The sequence below is a fragment of the Hemibagrus wyckioides genome, linkage group LG06 (assembly GCF_019097595.1).
Source record: "Hemibagrus wyckioides isolate EC202008001 linkage group LG06, SWU_Hwy_1.0, whole genome shotgun sequence".
Lineage (NCBI taxonomy): Eukaryota > Metazoa > Chordata > Actinopteri > Siluriformes > Bagridae > Hemibagrus > Hemibagrus wyckioides.
In genome coordinates this window covers 14,082,073-14,097,022 of record NC_080715.1, presented here as the reverse complement: position 1 = coordinate 14,097,022, position 14,950 = coordinate 14,082,073, and the positions used below count along the sequence as shown (strand labels likewise).

The following is a 14,950-nucleotide window of genomic DNA, read 5'->3' as shown; positions in this document are numbered from 1 at the left end:
CTCTCAGTATATATATATATATAAATAATCTGCATAACATTTGGGTGATAACAGCAACATAATACCACACCATATTATGTCTTACTTTTTATATCATACAAACCCCACAGCAAAAAATGCCATCTTAGCAAAAAGATTACAATAAATCAAACATATGCTCATTAAAACCGATTTCTAGATGTTACTCATTAAATATCTTGAAATAATCTTGTTGGCATGTTATTATTCAATCGTACACAGTTTGTTCTTTTAAGAATGAAATCTAAGGCTTGAAATAATGTCAAATATCATGTAAATGTAATGTAACCAAGATATTTTTTTTTCCCCCACAGTGAATAATAATACAACTTTTTCATGGCGGGGTATGAGATGGATATTTAAAACAGCATTTGAGGCATTCGCAGTTAATTCATTAGAATTCTGATTATTTCCTCATGTCAGCATGGTGCATGGATCAAATCAAGAGCTGTAATGCCATGTGGTGTATCATCCACATACAAACCTAATTCCACTGCAGATGGATGAAGTAGCCTACACAAAGCCAAGACTAAGATTATGTGTCAAAAGAGAATAATGAAGCATATACTTTTTATAGGCACTGGGTAATTTTTTATTTTTTGTAAATAAAAGGATATGAGTCATGGTCCAGTAGGTTTTCACCACACTGCGGGTGAATAATGCCTGCATTCATTTGTTTGAGAGACACTTAGTCAGGGTTTAGAGTAAAACAGTGCCCTCTTGTTGCCAGCTAATGCTGTGCAGGAATATAAAATGCCCTGGCTTTTCATCCTAACAATGCAATTATTGATTTTGATTTTTTTTTTCCCTGCAAACGTTTTATTTTAAATTTTACGGTCATGAAAATTCTTCAATCTAAAGGTATACATGAATAGAACTCTTTAAGAATAATTAATCGGACATAAAGTATGTTAATGCATGTTTTGACTCAAATGAACTGTATAACAATTACGAAATGTAAAATGTTGGGAGAATCGCACACTGGAATGTGTTTGCCAAGTTTATGAAACCTAGCAAAGAAGAAATACCAGATAATGATGGACAATTGCCCATAAGGGTTTCCAGGATAAAGCTTGTTTCATCAATATCGTGCCTGCTCTTACAGGTCTCGGCCAGGTCAGAAAGAAAGCAGGCAGAGTTTCTCACACCTTACACACATCCACCAGTTTGCTGAATCTAGCTACTACTAATAGCAATAATATAATCATTTAACAGCCACCGATAATATTTCCATTCCCTTTCTACAAGAATCATTTGCATTCTATAACAACTTGAAATGAATGTTTGGCTTCAAAAAAGACCAGTGAAAAGAACCAAAGCATGGAATTAGAAAATAAATCATCTCTAACTGAACCACTGAAAAGCATTTATCAAGACTCAAAATGACAGAACAGTTCATTATGACAAGACTCTGAAGACAAGCTAATCTTGTCTGGTGCTTTGGTGGTTCAAGCATTTGTGTACTGTTGAAATGAACCCATAAAAAAAAAATAACAATAAAGAGAAAGAGAAAGAATAATTTTGTAGAAACATTTTTTAAGCCTTTATTGGAATGTTTTAGGCATCGCATTTACAAATCCAAACCTGCTGTAATTTGGTGTTCAATGAAATATAAAAGTCCACTAGGTTAGCAATACTGGTCCGATAGTCATTCCTGTTCAAGCTCATTATAATCCTATCATTATTGATAAACGCATCTCCGTCCAGTTAGGGAGGAAAATGTAAATATATATGATATGATTGGAGGTAAAAGCAGTCAACATATTTTAAAACTAATTTGATGAAAATGCAAGAAAAAAAGAAAAGAAAAAAAAAGAAAGAAATATATATTTTTTAATTGAAGAAAGCGCAAGAAGAAACAAAGCTGTGGATCAAACAGGTCTGTGGATTAATCTGGTCCGTTTCCCCCCCTGCTTTGCCTGTTAAAGAACATGAAGCACCTCGAATATGATGCAGCTTGGGAACGAGGGGGGAGAAGACTAGCATGGTCAACTTATTTAGGAGTAGCTTGAGTCGCTTTTTGCTTTAAACATGAACAACACCAGCTGTCTTCTGCATCACTACTATAATGAATGTCAATATTACTGTTTACTCACATTTTTACTCAACGGGGGATTTTTTTTTTGTTGTTTGTTTTGTTTTTTGTTTATTAGACACCCACAGATTACTGAGCAGAGGCAGAGAAGAGCTGGAGTCATTTTGGTCTAGTAAATCGCATTTTCCCCTTGTCCTGGGAATAACATGAACGAACGAACGAACGAACAAACACAACATTCATCATCTGGATCCAGCAGACAGGTTTGGTGTTAACCGAAATGAGCTCTCTCTCCAGTGGCCTGCTCTATTGTTCTCCCCAGCCCTGACCACCCCAACCCCAATCCCTTTGTGTATGTGTGTATGCGCGTGTGTGTAGGTCTGTGGACTCTTTAGGACATGACACCAAACACAGGGTTGTGGCGACAGATGCTGGGGCCGATTTCCTCATAATCCTTCTTGGTGTGACACACCTGGTAGAACTCAGGCTGGATGACAGGAAAAAACACACACAAACAGGCAACTGTGTTATAAAGACAAGTTAAAGACTTCCCAGTAGTAGTAGTAGTAGTAGTAGTAGTAGAGATATAATGCAGTGGAAAATCTGAAGCTGTTTATTGTTCTACATGTTCATATCCAAGTCAGCACTTTAGAGTGTCAGCCTTAAGTGCTAATTTTTTTGCTTATTTTGCTTTTTTAAATGAAATTTGAACACTACCACTATGTCCCTGTAAACAGTGGAAAAACCCAAAAGGTAGAAATGTCAGTAAATTGCTCTGAAATCTTGTGAATTCTGTAGGACTGCTGCACCGGAAGTTCTAATGAATTCAGTTATTATAATATGAACAAACCACTAGCCTGATTTAAACCACAGCAGCTTAGACCAGGCAGTTAGTAAGAATATCATAAATGCAATCATGCTTGGTCCAGAACAAGTATTACACCTCGAGGTATACTGCACTGTTTGTATCAGTGTAGAACATCGCTTCATTCTGAGTAATACATCCCTTTCGTGTATTCAGGCTGAGTTAATCGGTGTGTGTAACTCACTGTTGAGGCCAGCATGGATCCTCCAAACCACACAGCATAGCGCTGCATGTGGTGAGTGATGACCTGCACGTCAATAGGTTTGGGCTGCAAGAGAAACAATCACACAGATGATGATTCAAGATCAAACTACTTCACAGTTTACTGTCTTTATGCAAATAAAATTTGGATTTCTGTCAGACCTTCAATTTGCCACCGCTGAGTTCTTCACTCAGTTTGAGACGAGCATCCACGGTTCTCTTCAGGTCTCTCTGCAGACGCCGGCCAAAATCACGGAACATGGTAGAACCTCCTGACAGAACAATGTTCTACAGAGGAGACACACAGAAAAACAAACCAGAGTGAAACTGCAGACTCGCTCAGACTCATGGGATGAGGGCGGGTTCTCAAGGAGGTTCTCAATCTCCCTGTAACCAGGGGCACATTTAACTGCAAATTAAGCTGAAAAACGTTCTCACGTTCACAGAATTATTTATATTTATATTCAAATATTAGGCTAGTTATTTCAATGTAGTGTTCTGGCTTGTTATTGGAGTCAAATCCTGAACTTTCCCTCAAGAGAACACAGTAGGTTAAATCTGAAATTATGTATAGTCCTGCTTGATATAATATTATTGAGATTTAGTTCTAAACCATACAAGAATCCAAGTCATCAGTTAAGGAGCAGACTAACGACACATACAGCGATGAAAGCTTTGACAGTGTATTGTGATTTCCACCAACGTAAGAAAAGTGGGGGCAAATAAGTAAATAATAAAATAATATCATGGAGACCTCCACAGACTGTTACAGATGTCGTGAAAATGTAAAAAAACAAAAACAAAAAAAAAAAACATCCAGGAACCATATGGTTCTAGTTCCTGAAGAACGTTATAGCACCTCAATAGCAACATTAACACTATCAGAATACAGCATAATGAACGTGAACGCATTGCAGCAAACAACTGCTCCTCTGCTACACCTACCTTATAGAGGGGACGACGCACATCAATGGGACAGTTCTGGATAACCTCATCAACCACTTCTGAGATTGGCTGAGTGAAGTCCGGATTGGCAAACTGTCAGACACAGGCATAGGGTAGAAGAGTGAGGTCTATAATGTAGTGCTGTTTTCAACACATGCATTTTTCTTTCCCACCTCTCTTGAGCACTCTCTGGGTGCACCTTAGTAATCTAATTGATGTGTCCTTGATTCCTACATTCTTTAGCCTGTGACTCGGAAATCAATTGCAGCCATATTTAAGCACGTATCAATTCTTTAAATGCACTCAGAGGAATAAGGATTAAGGAGATTCATCCTCACTGGATCGAAAGGTACACAGGTACTTCCCATTTTGTAGCACATGATTTAAGTGTATGGTATAAATGCTCCTAATTTTCAATGACATGGTGAAAACAAATGCATACAAGGAGTCATTTTTGGTATAGTGTGTGTGATGCACTGCCGTTTAATCATTATGTAATCATGTAATGAACAATGTGCTGCGCAGGCAAATCTGTATTACTGTGAATCATATCAATAAGGGAAATCATTTTACAGTCACTGGCATGTCATTGAGCAAGGATGTCATTTTTGGCAGATATATTTGCCCTCGATTATTCCTGTCCTTGTTTCCGTTCTTTCCTCACGTCCCCAGAGAGAGGAGATAAGAAGTGAGGCGAGGAAACGTTGCAATTAAAAGAAATGAGTAGCACTGCTTGCGTGTATGCACATGTTGTACAAACCTCAGGGTGGAAGAAGATCTCTGGGCCAAGGAAGCGCTCATATCCAACATCGATGGTAAACTCTTTCTTGCTGATGGCATTAATGCCGGTGTACTGTTTTATCCATTTAGAGCCGTCTGTGTCGTACTTATTAAACTCCTTCACCAGGTCAGGACACACGTAACTGAAGCGCTCCTACAGAAACACACACACACGTTTGTATTGTTTAGTATTTCGAGTGTAACTCTTGAAATATATTTTCCCGCTGTACGCCAGTGAAAGGCCGCGTCAGGACTAATGGCTCATGTCAGAGTAATGACTGGATGCCTGGGGGAACAACTTCATTATACGAAACTAAGCGAAGCTCATCCAAGTTAAGCTCCCACACAATCTTCCAACTGCATGCACAGAAGGAAAATAAAACACCCTGGCAATTCAGGACAGACAAAATAACTGATGCTTACACAAAACAAACTAACACTTCGGCCTGAAAAATATTAAACATTTAAACTCAAATGCAATTCAAAGGCAAATGATGTTAATAGCTGCGTGAATATGGAAGCAGAATCAATTTTACATAAACTGCCCATTTAGGTCTATAGTTAATTTCCTAATGCTGGAATTGCATCATGGAACCCTAAACCATAAGAGACACTCACACACGAGGCAGCTTGTTTCTAGTAGTTAAATGCAGTGTTTCAAGAGAAGGGCGAATTAAAATTGAAATCAAATAGTAACGCTAAAAATGTTTATAAGACGTTTATAAGACTTATGTAGGCAGCCAATGGATTTCTAGTCATGCAAAACAATGTTATAATCTATATGCCTAGTTACTCCTAAGTAGCGTTTATACACTAAAGGATTCAAAAATAACTACATACAATTTTTTGTAAGCTACATTTTCTGTATTCGATCTAGTCTTTTTAGCAAAGCTCTGTAACATTCAGTGTTTGTTAAAGACTTCAAATCCCAACAGTGTGCATGTAATGTCAAATGTGTAAAGCTGACAAACCTGCTGTAAATCTGTGATATGTAAATAAACATTTGAATACTGCTCACTGTTCTCCGCGAAATGGTACATGAGGCGATATGCAAACATTCCCACTGATGCTAAGCTCTGTGCAGGCAACGAGCCACTTTGCAAGTCAATACGAGTTCCACTGTGACCTGCATAACGTTCGAGTTGCCCTAAAGCATTTTTAGAGATTTACATGGAGAGTTCTTTTTGAAAATCGTCCACAGCATTCTCAATGAGGTTGTAGAACCTCCACTCAGTCCTACACGCTACAAACCAAATGAGAAGAGACGGAAAATGAATTTTTAACATGCATCAAATTAAAATGCAGGTTTCAGTCGGACGATTAGGTGGCAGCTCTTGATAGCCCAGTGAGCCTTCAAAAAGAAGAAGCTAATGATTCAAGACTGGTCGGTGATTGGTGACTCACTTACACGAGCAAATGCTTACCTTGACGGCTTTAGCAGTCTCGAGGGACTGCTCAGGTGGAATTCCCACCTCTCTCTCCCTCAACAGTTGCTGTGTGAAGTAGGTAATGTCACGACCTGCGATGGGGATGTGCTTTATGCAGCTGCCAATCACATAGCCTTCTGCCTAAAACACAGAAACACGAACAAAGCAAATCACCTACAGATCCAACACCACATTCTTCACCAACCACATTTATGCTTAGCTTGCAATAATGCATAAAATTATAGTACAAAAACTGATTTTTTTTTCCTTCTAATCTTCATTGTGAATAAGAATGACCATGTAATTCATGTATTATGCACAGGAGTGGAGTGAGAGACTGACCACAGGGATGACGTGAGTGACTCCATCTCCACTGTCAATGACTGTACCGGTTAGAGTCCTCTCTCCAACCTGTCGAGAGGTCCAGGATGCTGCTAGAGCCAAGACTGCCTGAAAACGCACACAGCGAAACAAACACGCATTTACATTTCAGGCATTTGGCAGAAACCCTTATCCAAATTGCCTTTTTTTTTTAATCTAATTTTATAGAACTGAGCAATTGGGGGTTAGGGGCCCAGCAGTGGCAACTTGGTGGACCTGGGATTCGACCCCACAATCTTCCGTTCAGTCCAAAACCATAACCACTAAGCTACCACTTTCCATGATTTTCCACACCATGATCACAGATGAACTCATCTGTATATAGTGGAACAAAATGTTGTGCAAGAAAACGCAATACAGGATAAAATACAATACAGTCACTTCACAATGTTATGCCAAACAGTACTAAATCAAAATAATGATGATGATAATAACAGTATCATCATCATCAGCAGGGTACAAGTCATGTTTGTGCGTACCTGCACGGCGATATAAAGTCCCGGCACGTTGAAGGACTCAAACATGATCTCTGCGGTGTATTCTCGGTTCTCAGGTGTGTTTAGAGGAGGTTCAGTCTGTAACAGATTCATCGTTAATGCATACACATCCACACGTGCAATACTCAAATATCATCAATATCTCACTACAGCATCTGAATGCACTTTACTAACTACAAAATCCAGGTGAAACTTTCCTGGGTCTACTTATTTATACCCGTGTGAAGTCATATCACTTTATTAAAACATCAGCTTGCTAGCTAATGGACTAACTGTCTGGTGGTAAACTAGCACAAAAATAAAAATAAATAAATAAATAAATAAATAAACAAACTAAGTAGATCAGAGTTACCTCATGAAACTGACGGCTTTATAAAACCAGTTTCAATTATTCATCTTCTGTAACCAGTATATACTGTTCAGAGATGCAGTGGAATGTAGCAAATCAAATGTTTTAAGTATATTACGACTCAAGCCTACATTCATTTAGCACATATGTATGAAATAAACACAACCAGGTGAGCTGTTAAAAGCAAAGTTACTGTTACTACCAGAGGTTTATTCTTTTCCTAAAACATTAAGTGTTTTATGCCTCTTATACCACTGCTAAACAACTGTTCCCACGTGAAAACATGAGTGTTCTTAGAAACTGCTTTCTTTAGGATATTCAGGCACAAACATCAGTGTGTGTGTGTGTGTGTGTGTGTGTGTGTCCACCCACAGTGCTGGTACCTCTTGACTTCTACAAAGTGCTGATACTGAAGAGTTATTCCAGAAAAGCTAAACAAACATCTCACTGAAAAACTTCACCATATCCATTATTACATTCTCTCTCTGTCTGTCTCTGTGGAGCATAAGCTTTAAATGTCTCTGTGGAAGTTGTTTCTATAGGAAAAATATTATATTAGAAGTAGTAAATTAATGGAAACCTTGCACTCTGTACTATAGACTCAGCTCATGAAGTCTAGAATAAAAGTCTGTCAGATGACCTAATAGAGGCCCAGTCATATGAATTAATAAAAAAACCTATATATTGGATATATAATTTATATATACACTATATATTTACTAAAGTATTTATGGTAGTAAATGATAAGTTAGTATATATAAAAAAAATACATATCTAATAAAATATTCCCCCCAACCATATTGCAGTGGTACATTACTAACCAGCAGGAAGTAGTGGTCCTCAGGCTCCGCCCTCAGATACTTAAAGATGACCTGCTCCATGAACCTTTCCATTAGATCCCAATCCTCTACGATACCGTGCCTGATGGGCCACTGCATGTAAAAGACAGAGTAGAAAACATTTGCTCTACCATTTCCTTCACAGCGTGTAGAGCATCTGTTTCTAGAGCAGCACATCTGTCACATCTAATGTTGTGCAAAAGTGTGGAATTACAGCTAATCACCTTGGTTGCGTAGGTGGGCTTGTCGATTGCCTCGTCTCCGATAAAGAAGTCGAGGTCATCGACGCCTTTCATCATCCTTCTCTGGGCCTGGTCTCCGACCTTTGCCGACTCTTTGATGGCAATGCCTGAGCGAGAGCAGAGGATGATGGGATAGAACAGACCAGGACTAAGTCTTTACATGCACATCTACGGTTTCAAAAAACAAACACTTTATATGCAATTCCACAAGGCTCCACTGCTCTGGACTTCTTGCTTGGACAGTAATGATGGTGAAATACACACATATTTCAGATGCACCAAGTGATTACTAGCCTATATATAAGTTATTGCTGTTTGAAGAAACATTGTCTAGGCGACATACAATGTTTACTGCTAATCTAATAAAAACTGAAACACTAATTACACAAGATCTATTTATTGGACAAGGTAGGTTCTCACCGGTATGAGATTTAGATTACGGTCATGTTACTCATTAAAAATGGCCCCAAGTTGTGTTTAATCACCGGAGTCACAGCAAACTAATTTAGTTTGGTTAATGGGTTCTACTACGGACTTCCCAAAATTACACGTTTGCCCGTTGTAGACGGAAGAAAACGTGGCTGCAGGGATCTTAACTAAGGAAAGAGCTCATTTCATGCCTACTCGAAAAGAACCACACGTTTCAAAGTAAATCTTGACCCCAAGCGTTTTAATGGTTATTAAGTGCAAGTGATACAGCGGTACTCACATGATGGTACGATGAACTGAGGTTCTGTGTTTCCTGCATATCCCAGTTTAGTATATCTGAAACACACAGAGAGAACAAGGCTTTGAGTTGAGCAGCCGAACAGCCAGAACACACACACAGAGACAGACAGACACACAAGTCTGTGCATTCTTGAAAGACAAGACAGAGACACACACACACAGACAGACACACAGAGAGAAAGACACACACACACACAGACAGACACACAGAGAGAAAGACACACACACACACACAGACAGAGACAGAGAGACACACACACACAGACAGAGACAGAGAGACACAGACAGAGAGACACAGACAGAGACAGACAGAGAGACACAGACAGAGACAGACAGAGAGACACAGACAGAGACACACACACACACACAGACAGAGACAGAGACACACACACACACAGACAGAGACAGAGACACACACACACACAGACAGAGACAGAGACACACACACACACAGACAGAGACAGAGACACACACACACACAGACAGACAGAGACACACACACACACAGACAGAGACAGAGACACACACACACACAGACAGAGACAGAGACACACACACACACAGACAGAGACAGAGACACACACACACACAGACAGAGACAGACACACACACACACACAGACAGAGACAGACACACACACACACACAGACAGAGACAGACACACACACACACACAGACAGAGACAGACACACACACACACACAGACAGAGACAGACACACACACACACACAGACAGAGACAGACACACACACACACACAGACAGAGACAGACACACACACACACACACAGACAGAGACAGACACACACACACACACAGACAGAGACAGACACACACACACACACAGACAGAGACAGAGACACACACACACACAGACAGAGACAGAGACACACACACACAGACAGAGACACACACACACAGACAGAGACACACACACACAGACAGAGACACACACACACAGACAGAGACAGAGACACACACACACACAGACAGAGACACACACACACAGACAGAGACACACACACACAGACAGAGACACACACACACAGACAGAGACAGAGACACACACACACAGACAGAGACAGAGACACACACACACAGACAGAGACAGAGACACACACACACAGACAGAGACACAAACAGGTTGCAAAATGGACTACGTTTAATTTCATTCTGAATGCCCATTATGAGCAGCATAAATTAAAATTTCATTTCTAACGTTTTCCATTGCGTAATTCATTTTCTATGCATTGAAATTCTTTTCTGAAACTACTCTCTCTGAGGTCACTGAGATCACTGTGGTCTACAGCGTTCGTCCCTGCAGCTTTTACACCCAGCTGACAACGCACAAGCCCATCATTTCTCAACACTACAACTTAATGCAACTACAGTCTGCTCTGCTCCCGTCATGCAGTTTGACACTGAGCAACGGCCTGGAGATGTTATGTCATTGCTGCGTCTGACAAAAAAAAAAACAAACAAAAAAAAAAAAAAACACAACACACAGGGTGTTGTAAATTCCAGTGAGCGAATATGTTTATGAGCTTCAGATGACACAGGCTCCAGAGCATCCATTACTAAAAATAATCACATCATGAGCTGTGAAAACATTCATATGATACACATTACCCTAGATTTCTCAACAAACCGTTCAACATACTCATGCAAATATATGCAAAATATAAAAATAACTCGCGAAACTGGATTAAATAATACTTTTCAAAATAAATAAAACGGCTTGAATGATTCAAATTGTACTGAATATGGTTTTGAACACTGTACAATTACAAATAGATTCATCACATCAGCCTACAGTGTGTCCACAATATCTAATAAAACGTATGTGTGACATAATTGATCACAACATCAAAATATCCTATAACTGCTCAGCCATTACAGAGCTTAAAGTCAGATTTGAGTGCGAACTAGAGAGCATGCACAACTGCGTCTTGGCTAGAAGATGGGCTTAATAAAGCATGTAAATGAATTTGCATGCAAATCAGTTCACCATAAAGCCACATCTACTTTGGTTAAAAGAAAAAAAAAAGAAAAAAAAAAATGCCCTGACCACATGATGCTGTGGACTCTATACAAGCTGTCAAAAGTTCAACACAAACCTACAGCTAGTGATGAATGAAAGCTGCATGAAACAAATCAATCTGCCTCAACAGCTCTCTCAAATATTTCTACAGATTTTAACTACTTTGAATCACAGATCCACTAGGGACACAATTACAGATCCACTAGACCATTTTACCATTAAAACCCATATTTTAAGAGTGTGTCTAACTGTTTGCATCTGCAAGGTAAGTAATTTAAGGTGCGCCTTCGTCTGGATGACAGACCAGTGTGTGTGTGTGTGTGTGTGTGTGTGTGTGTGTGTGTGTGTGTGTGTGTGTGTGTGTGTGTGTGTGTGTGTATCTTAAAATAACCGACCACACCTGCCGAACTGCAACGAAACACGCTGACCGAAAAATATGTCTCTAGATGAACGACAATAGAAATGCATTTTTCTGTTGTCAGACATTCAGAAGTATGGTCGTAAAAATCAACAGGTTTCTGAGGAAGTAGTAAGGGGGAAGGAGGAACAACAAAAAAAAAAAAAAAAAAAATGATGACTCAAGCAGGTTTGAGTCTAAAAAGAAAAGGCTTTGCACAGCACAGCTTGGGTGTGAGGTAACCACACTGAAAGGCAAGTCTTTTCAGTCTCGTTTAATATGATGTAAGAAAATACTACCTACAAAATGGTCAGAGAGAGAGAGAATGCTGTAGTGTTGATTCACAGAGCATTTGGGCAGGCGGTGTAAAGGGAAGTGGAGTTCGCCTCAGCATGATGTGGGTTAGAGTACTCCATTACGTTAGGGGCTGGAGTTATAAAAAGCAGTTTTGCAGACTAAACCCAAGGAGAAGTGCAGGTCAGCAAGCGAGAGAGGATGTGAGGCTTTCACACATCTGACACACACACACACACACACACACACACATCTGAAGCTATGAAATGAAGCACTCTTCCTCATCCATACAGAGAACAGATGCTGGTGTGCTTTGCTGTGTTCAAAGCGAAGAGGGGGGGAGGGAAAGGTATGCACCATGGAATGTTCAAGTTTCTACATGCTAACACTTAACCACTGTGATTTAAACAGACCCAGCACACACAGCAATATCTTTATTCTGCATCTATATTTTTTAATCACAGGATATGCCGCTCTGACAGAAGACACAATAATACAGAAGGTTTTGTTTGGAGTTCGCTTTGAGATACACACTGGAGAACAGGGATAGTGCATGTCATTAGTATGTGTTGTCAGACATATAAAACTATCTTGCACTTGATCAAACTTCCTAATTTGGCTATAGAGTCAGGAAGCACTGATTAGAACCGGCTACTTTGACAGATAGATGTGATTTGACTGAGGGAGGTTGCACACAACCAGACACCTTTTTCTGCATTTATCAAATTCTCTACCTTTCAGGATGTGTCATGAAATTAGTTTCAATCCAATGACAAAAATATCTATGCATCACATCACGTATGAGTCACTTTCAATCCAATCCACTGATTGGTTTATTTAGTTTATGGCTGACTGTCACAACACTGAACTGCTGACAGGTTCCCATCCCTGGACCTGGACGCTTTTCCTGCTCTAAATACACCCACCTCAACTCAACTCAGGAAGGATCTGATTAACTGACTCGAGTTTGTTAACAAAAAAAGAAAACAGGGACATGATATAGTCCGGGACCAGAACTGGGAACCTGTATGCCACCATGACACAAGAATGATCTCAGTTGTAACGAAGAGTCTGAGATAATCAGATCATTACTAGACGCCCAGTGATCAGAGTCATACTGAAAGGAAATCGGTCATCCAAAATCTCGATGGATGAACTTCTGCAAAATAAATAAAAAAGTGTGAATGGTTCCTCTCAAGGTTTCTTCCTCATATCATCTCCTCTCCTCAGTCTTGCCCAGTATGGATAAAATAGTACCCCCCCCCTCCATTTTTCTAAACTTCTGTGAAGCTGCATTGAGACAATATCCATTGTTAAAAGCACTATACAAATGAACTGAATGGCTACTTTTGCTTATAAGGCATTACAATGTGTTATAGATACATGTCTACATATGCATAGAGATATTGTAGAGGGTTTTTTTGTCATTGATGGTGATTTTACTGAGAATCTGTGTATGTTACCACCCTAGTGCTATGAAGAAGAAAAAAGGATGGCATTAAAAGCTATAAATGGAATTGAGGGCAGAAAAGCAATAGCTCTATAGTAAATCATAGAACATTTCAAAACACTGCTGTGTTTAATCAGTTAGGAAAACGTACAAAGGCTAGAATAAAGCTGCTTGAAGGTGGATATAATGATCTGCTTGTTCTTCCTCTGAGGAAGTGAATCGTCTGATTCTGAGACCCAGCTGCAGTTTTCCCCCAATGAACATCACAAGCTGACTACAAAAAAAACCCAAGAATCTAAGTCCATTGATCAACAGTGGCTTAATCACAGAGGAATAATACAGAAAAGGGAAAAACATAAACGCTGCTATAAACGGTGTGAAATCTGAACACAACCATATATGGACTAAAAGACGAGAAGCAGGAAGCGGCGCGCGCTGTCAATAAATTTAGGAAGTTCCAACTGCGCACGCTCAGATCGTCGAGCAGTAGAATGACTTTTGCAGAATTTAGCATCGATTAACTTTTATTTTTGTTTAAAACATGCCGATGATCACAGTGTGCACCCTGTAGCCGCGTATTTTTTTTAAAATGTGTATCAGTGATGAATATTTTCCAAGCGCAGCTAGCAAGCCAATTGAAGGCAAAATACAGTCTAGCTAGCTAGCCCTTCACATAGCCTCCACCCATGTTATTGTATCTTGTACTATTTACAAAATCTCGCCGCAATAAATAGCTCAAATAGCGCACAAAAGTCAAATGACGGGAGGGGTTTACATACACAGGAATATCTGAAACATAGTTCTGTACTGAACGCGCTAATCATTTAGCTCGCTAGCGCTACACACCCCAGAGCTGACAGTGCTGCTGTTGCTACTGGCACAGGATCTGATTTACACAGGAATAGAAAATACCTTACCCTGTACCGCAGTCCACAACACACGCCGGTAATCTCCCAGCCATTCCTCCTGTATCACGGCCGAAGATGCCTCACTAAACAACCAAAAAATGCCAGAAGTGTCGGATTCAGGATGAATGTAAGGCGGAACCCTTTCACCCGCACTGTGAAGTTTACAGTCACTTCCGCACTCGCTGAGCGGCGCACGGCGGGGATAAAATGGCCGCCGCCGGTCACAGAGAGGGGGGAGGAGGGAGGGGAGGAGGGAGGGGAGGATGGGGTGAGTGGGAGGAGGTGGGGGGGTGGGCTTTATTATTATTATTATGGTCATTTATGGAAATAAACTAATATATGTGATAAGTAGGTCAATAAATAAATAAATAAATAAATAAATACATGTCAAGAAGAAAAGGATAAGAGAAGAAAATGAAAAAAAAACTGTATATAAATGTTTTTTTTTGTGTATCAGCATCCCTATTTAGCAACATTTTAGACTATAATGAACTGTATTCTAAGTTTATGGACTTTTTTTTGCAGGTCCAATAATCTACACGTCATATAAGGC

The 14,950-nt window shown here is 39.8% G+C and overlaps 1 protein-coding gene across 1 annotated transcript; it reads right to left on the bottom strand.

Annotated features, from left to right (window-relative positions):
* Positions 1 to 2,043: 2,043 nt before the first annotated feature.
* actr3 (actin related protein 3) lies at positions 2,044 to 14,600 on the bottom strand. Its single transcript, XM_058392809.1, has 12 exons — positions 14,407 to 14,600; positions 9,289 to 9,344; positions 8,562 to 8,686; positions 8,320 to 8,430; positions 7,132 to 7,227; positions 6,614 to 6,721; positions 6,269 to 6,412; positions 4,825 to 4,998; positions 4,065 to 4,157; positions 3,282 to 3,407; positions 3,103 to 3,186; positions 2,044 to 2,540 (listed from the first exon to the last, which is right to left on the bottom strand). Exons 1-12 carry the CDS (start codon positions 14,448 to 14,450, stop codon positions 2,445 to 2,447), a joined length of 1,257 nt encoding a protein of 418 aa, XP_058248792.1. The 5' UTR covers positions 14,451 to 14,600; the 3' UTR covers positions 2,044 to 2,444.
* Positions 14,601 to 14,950: the final 350 nt, after the last annotated feature.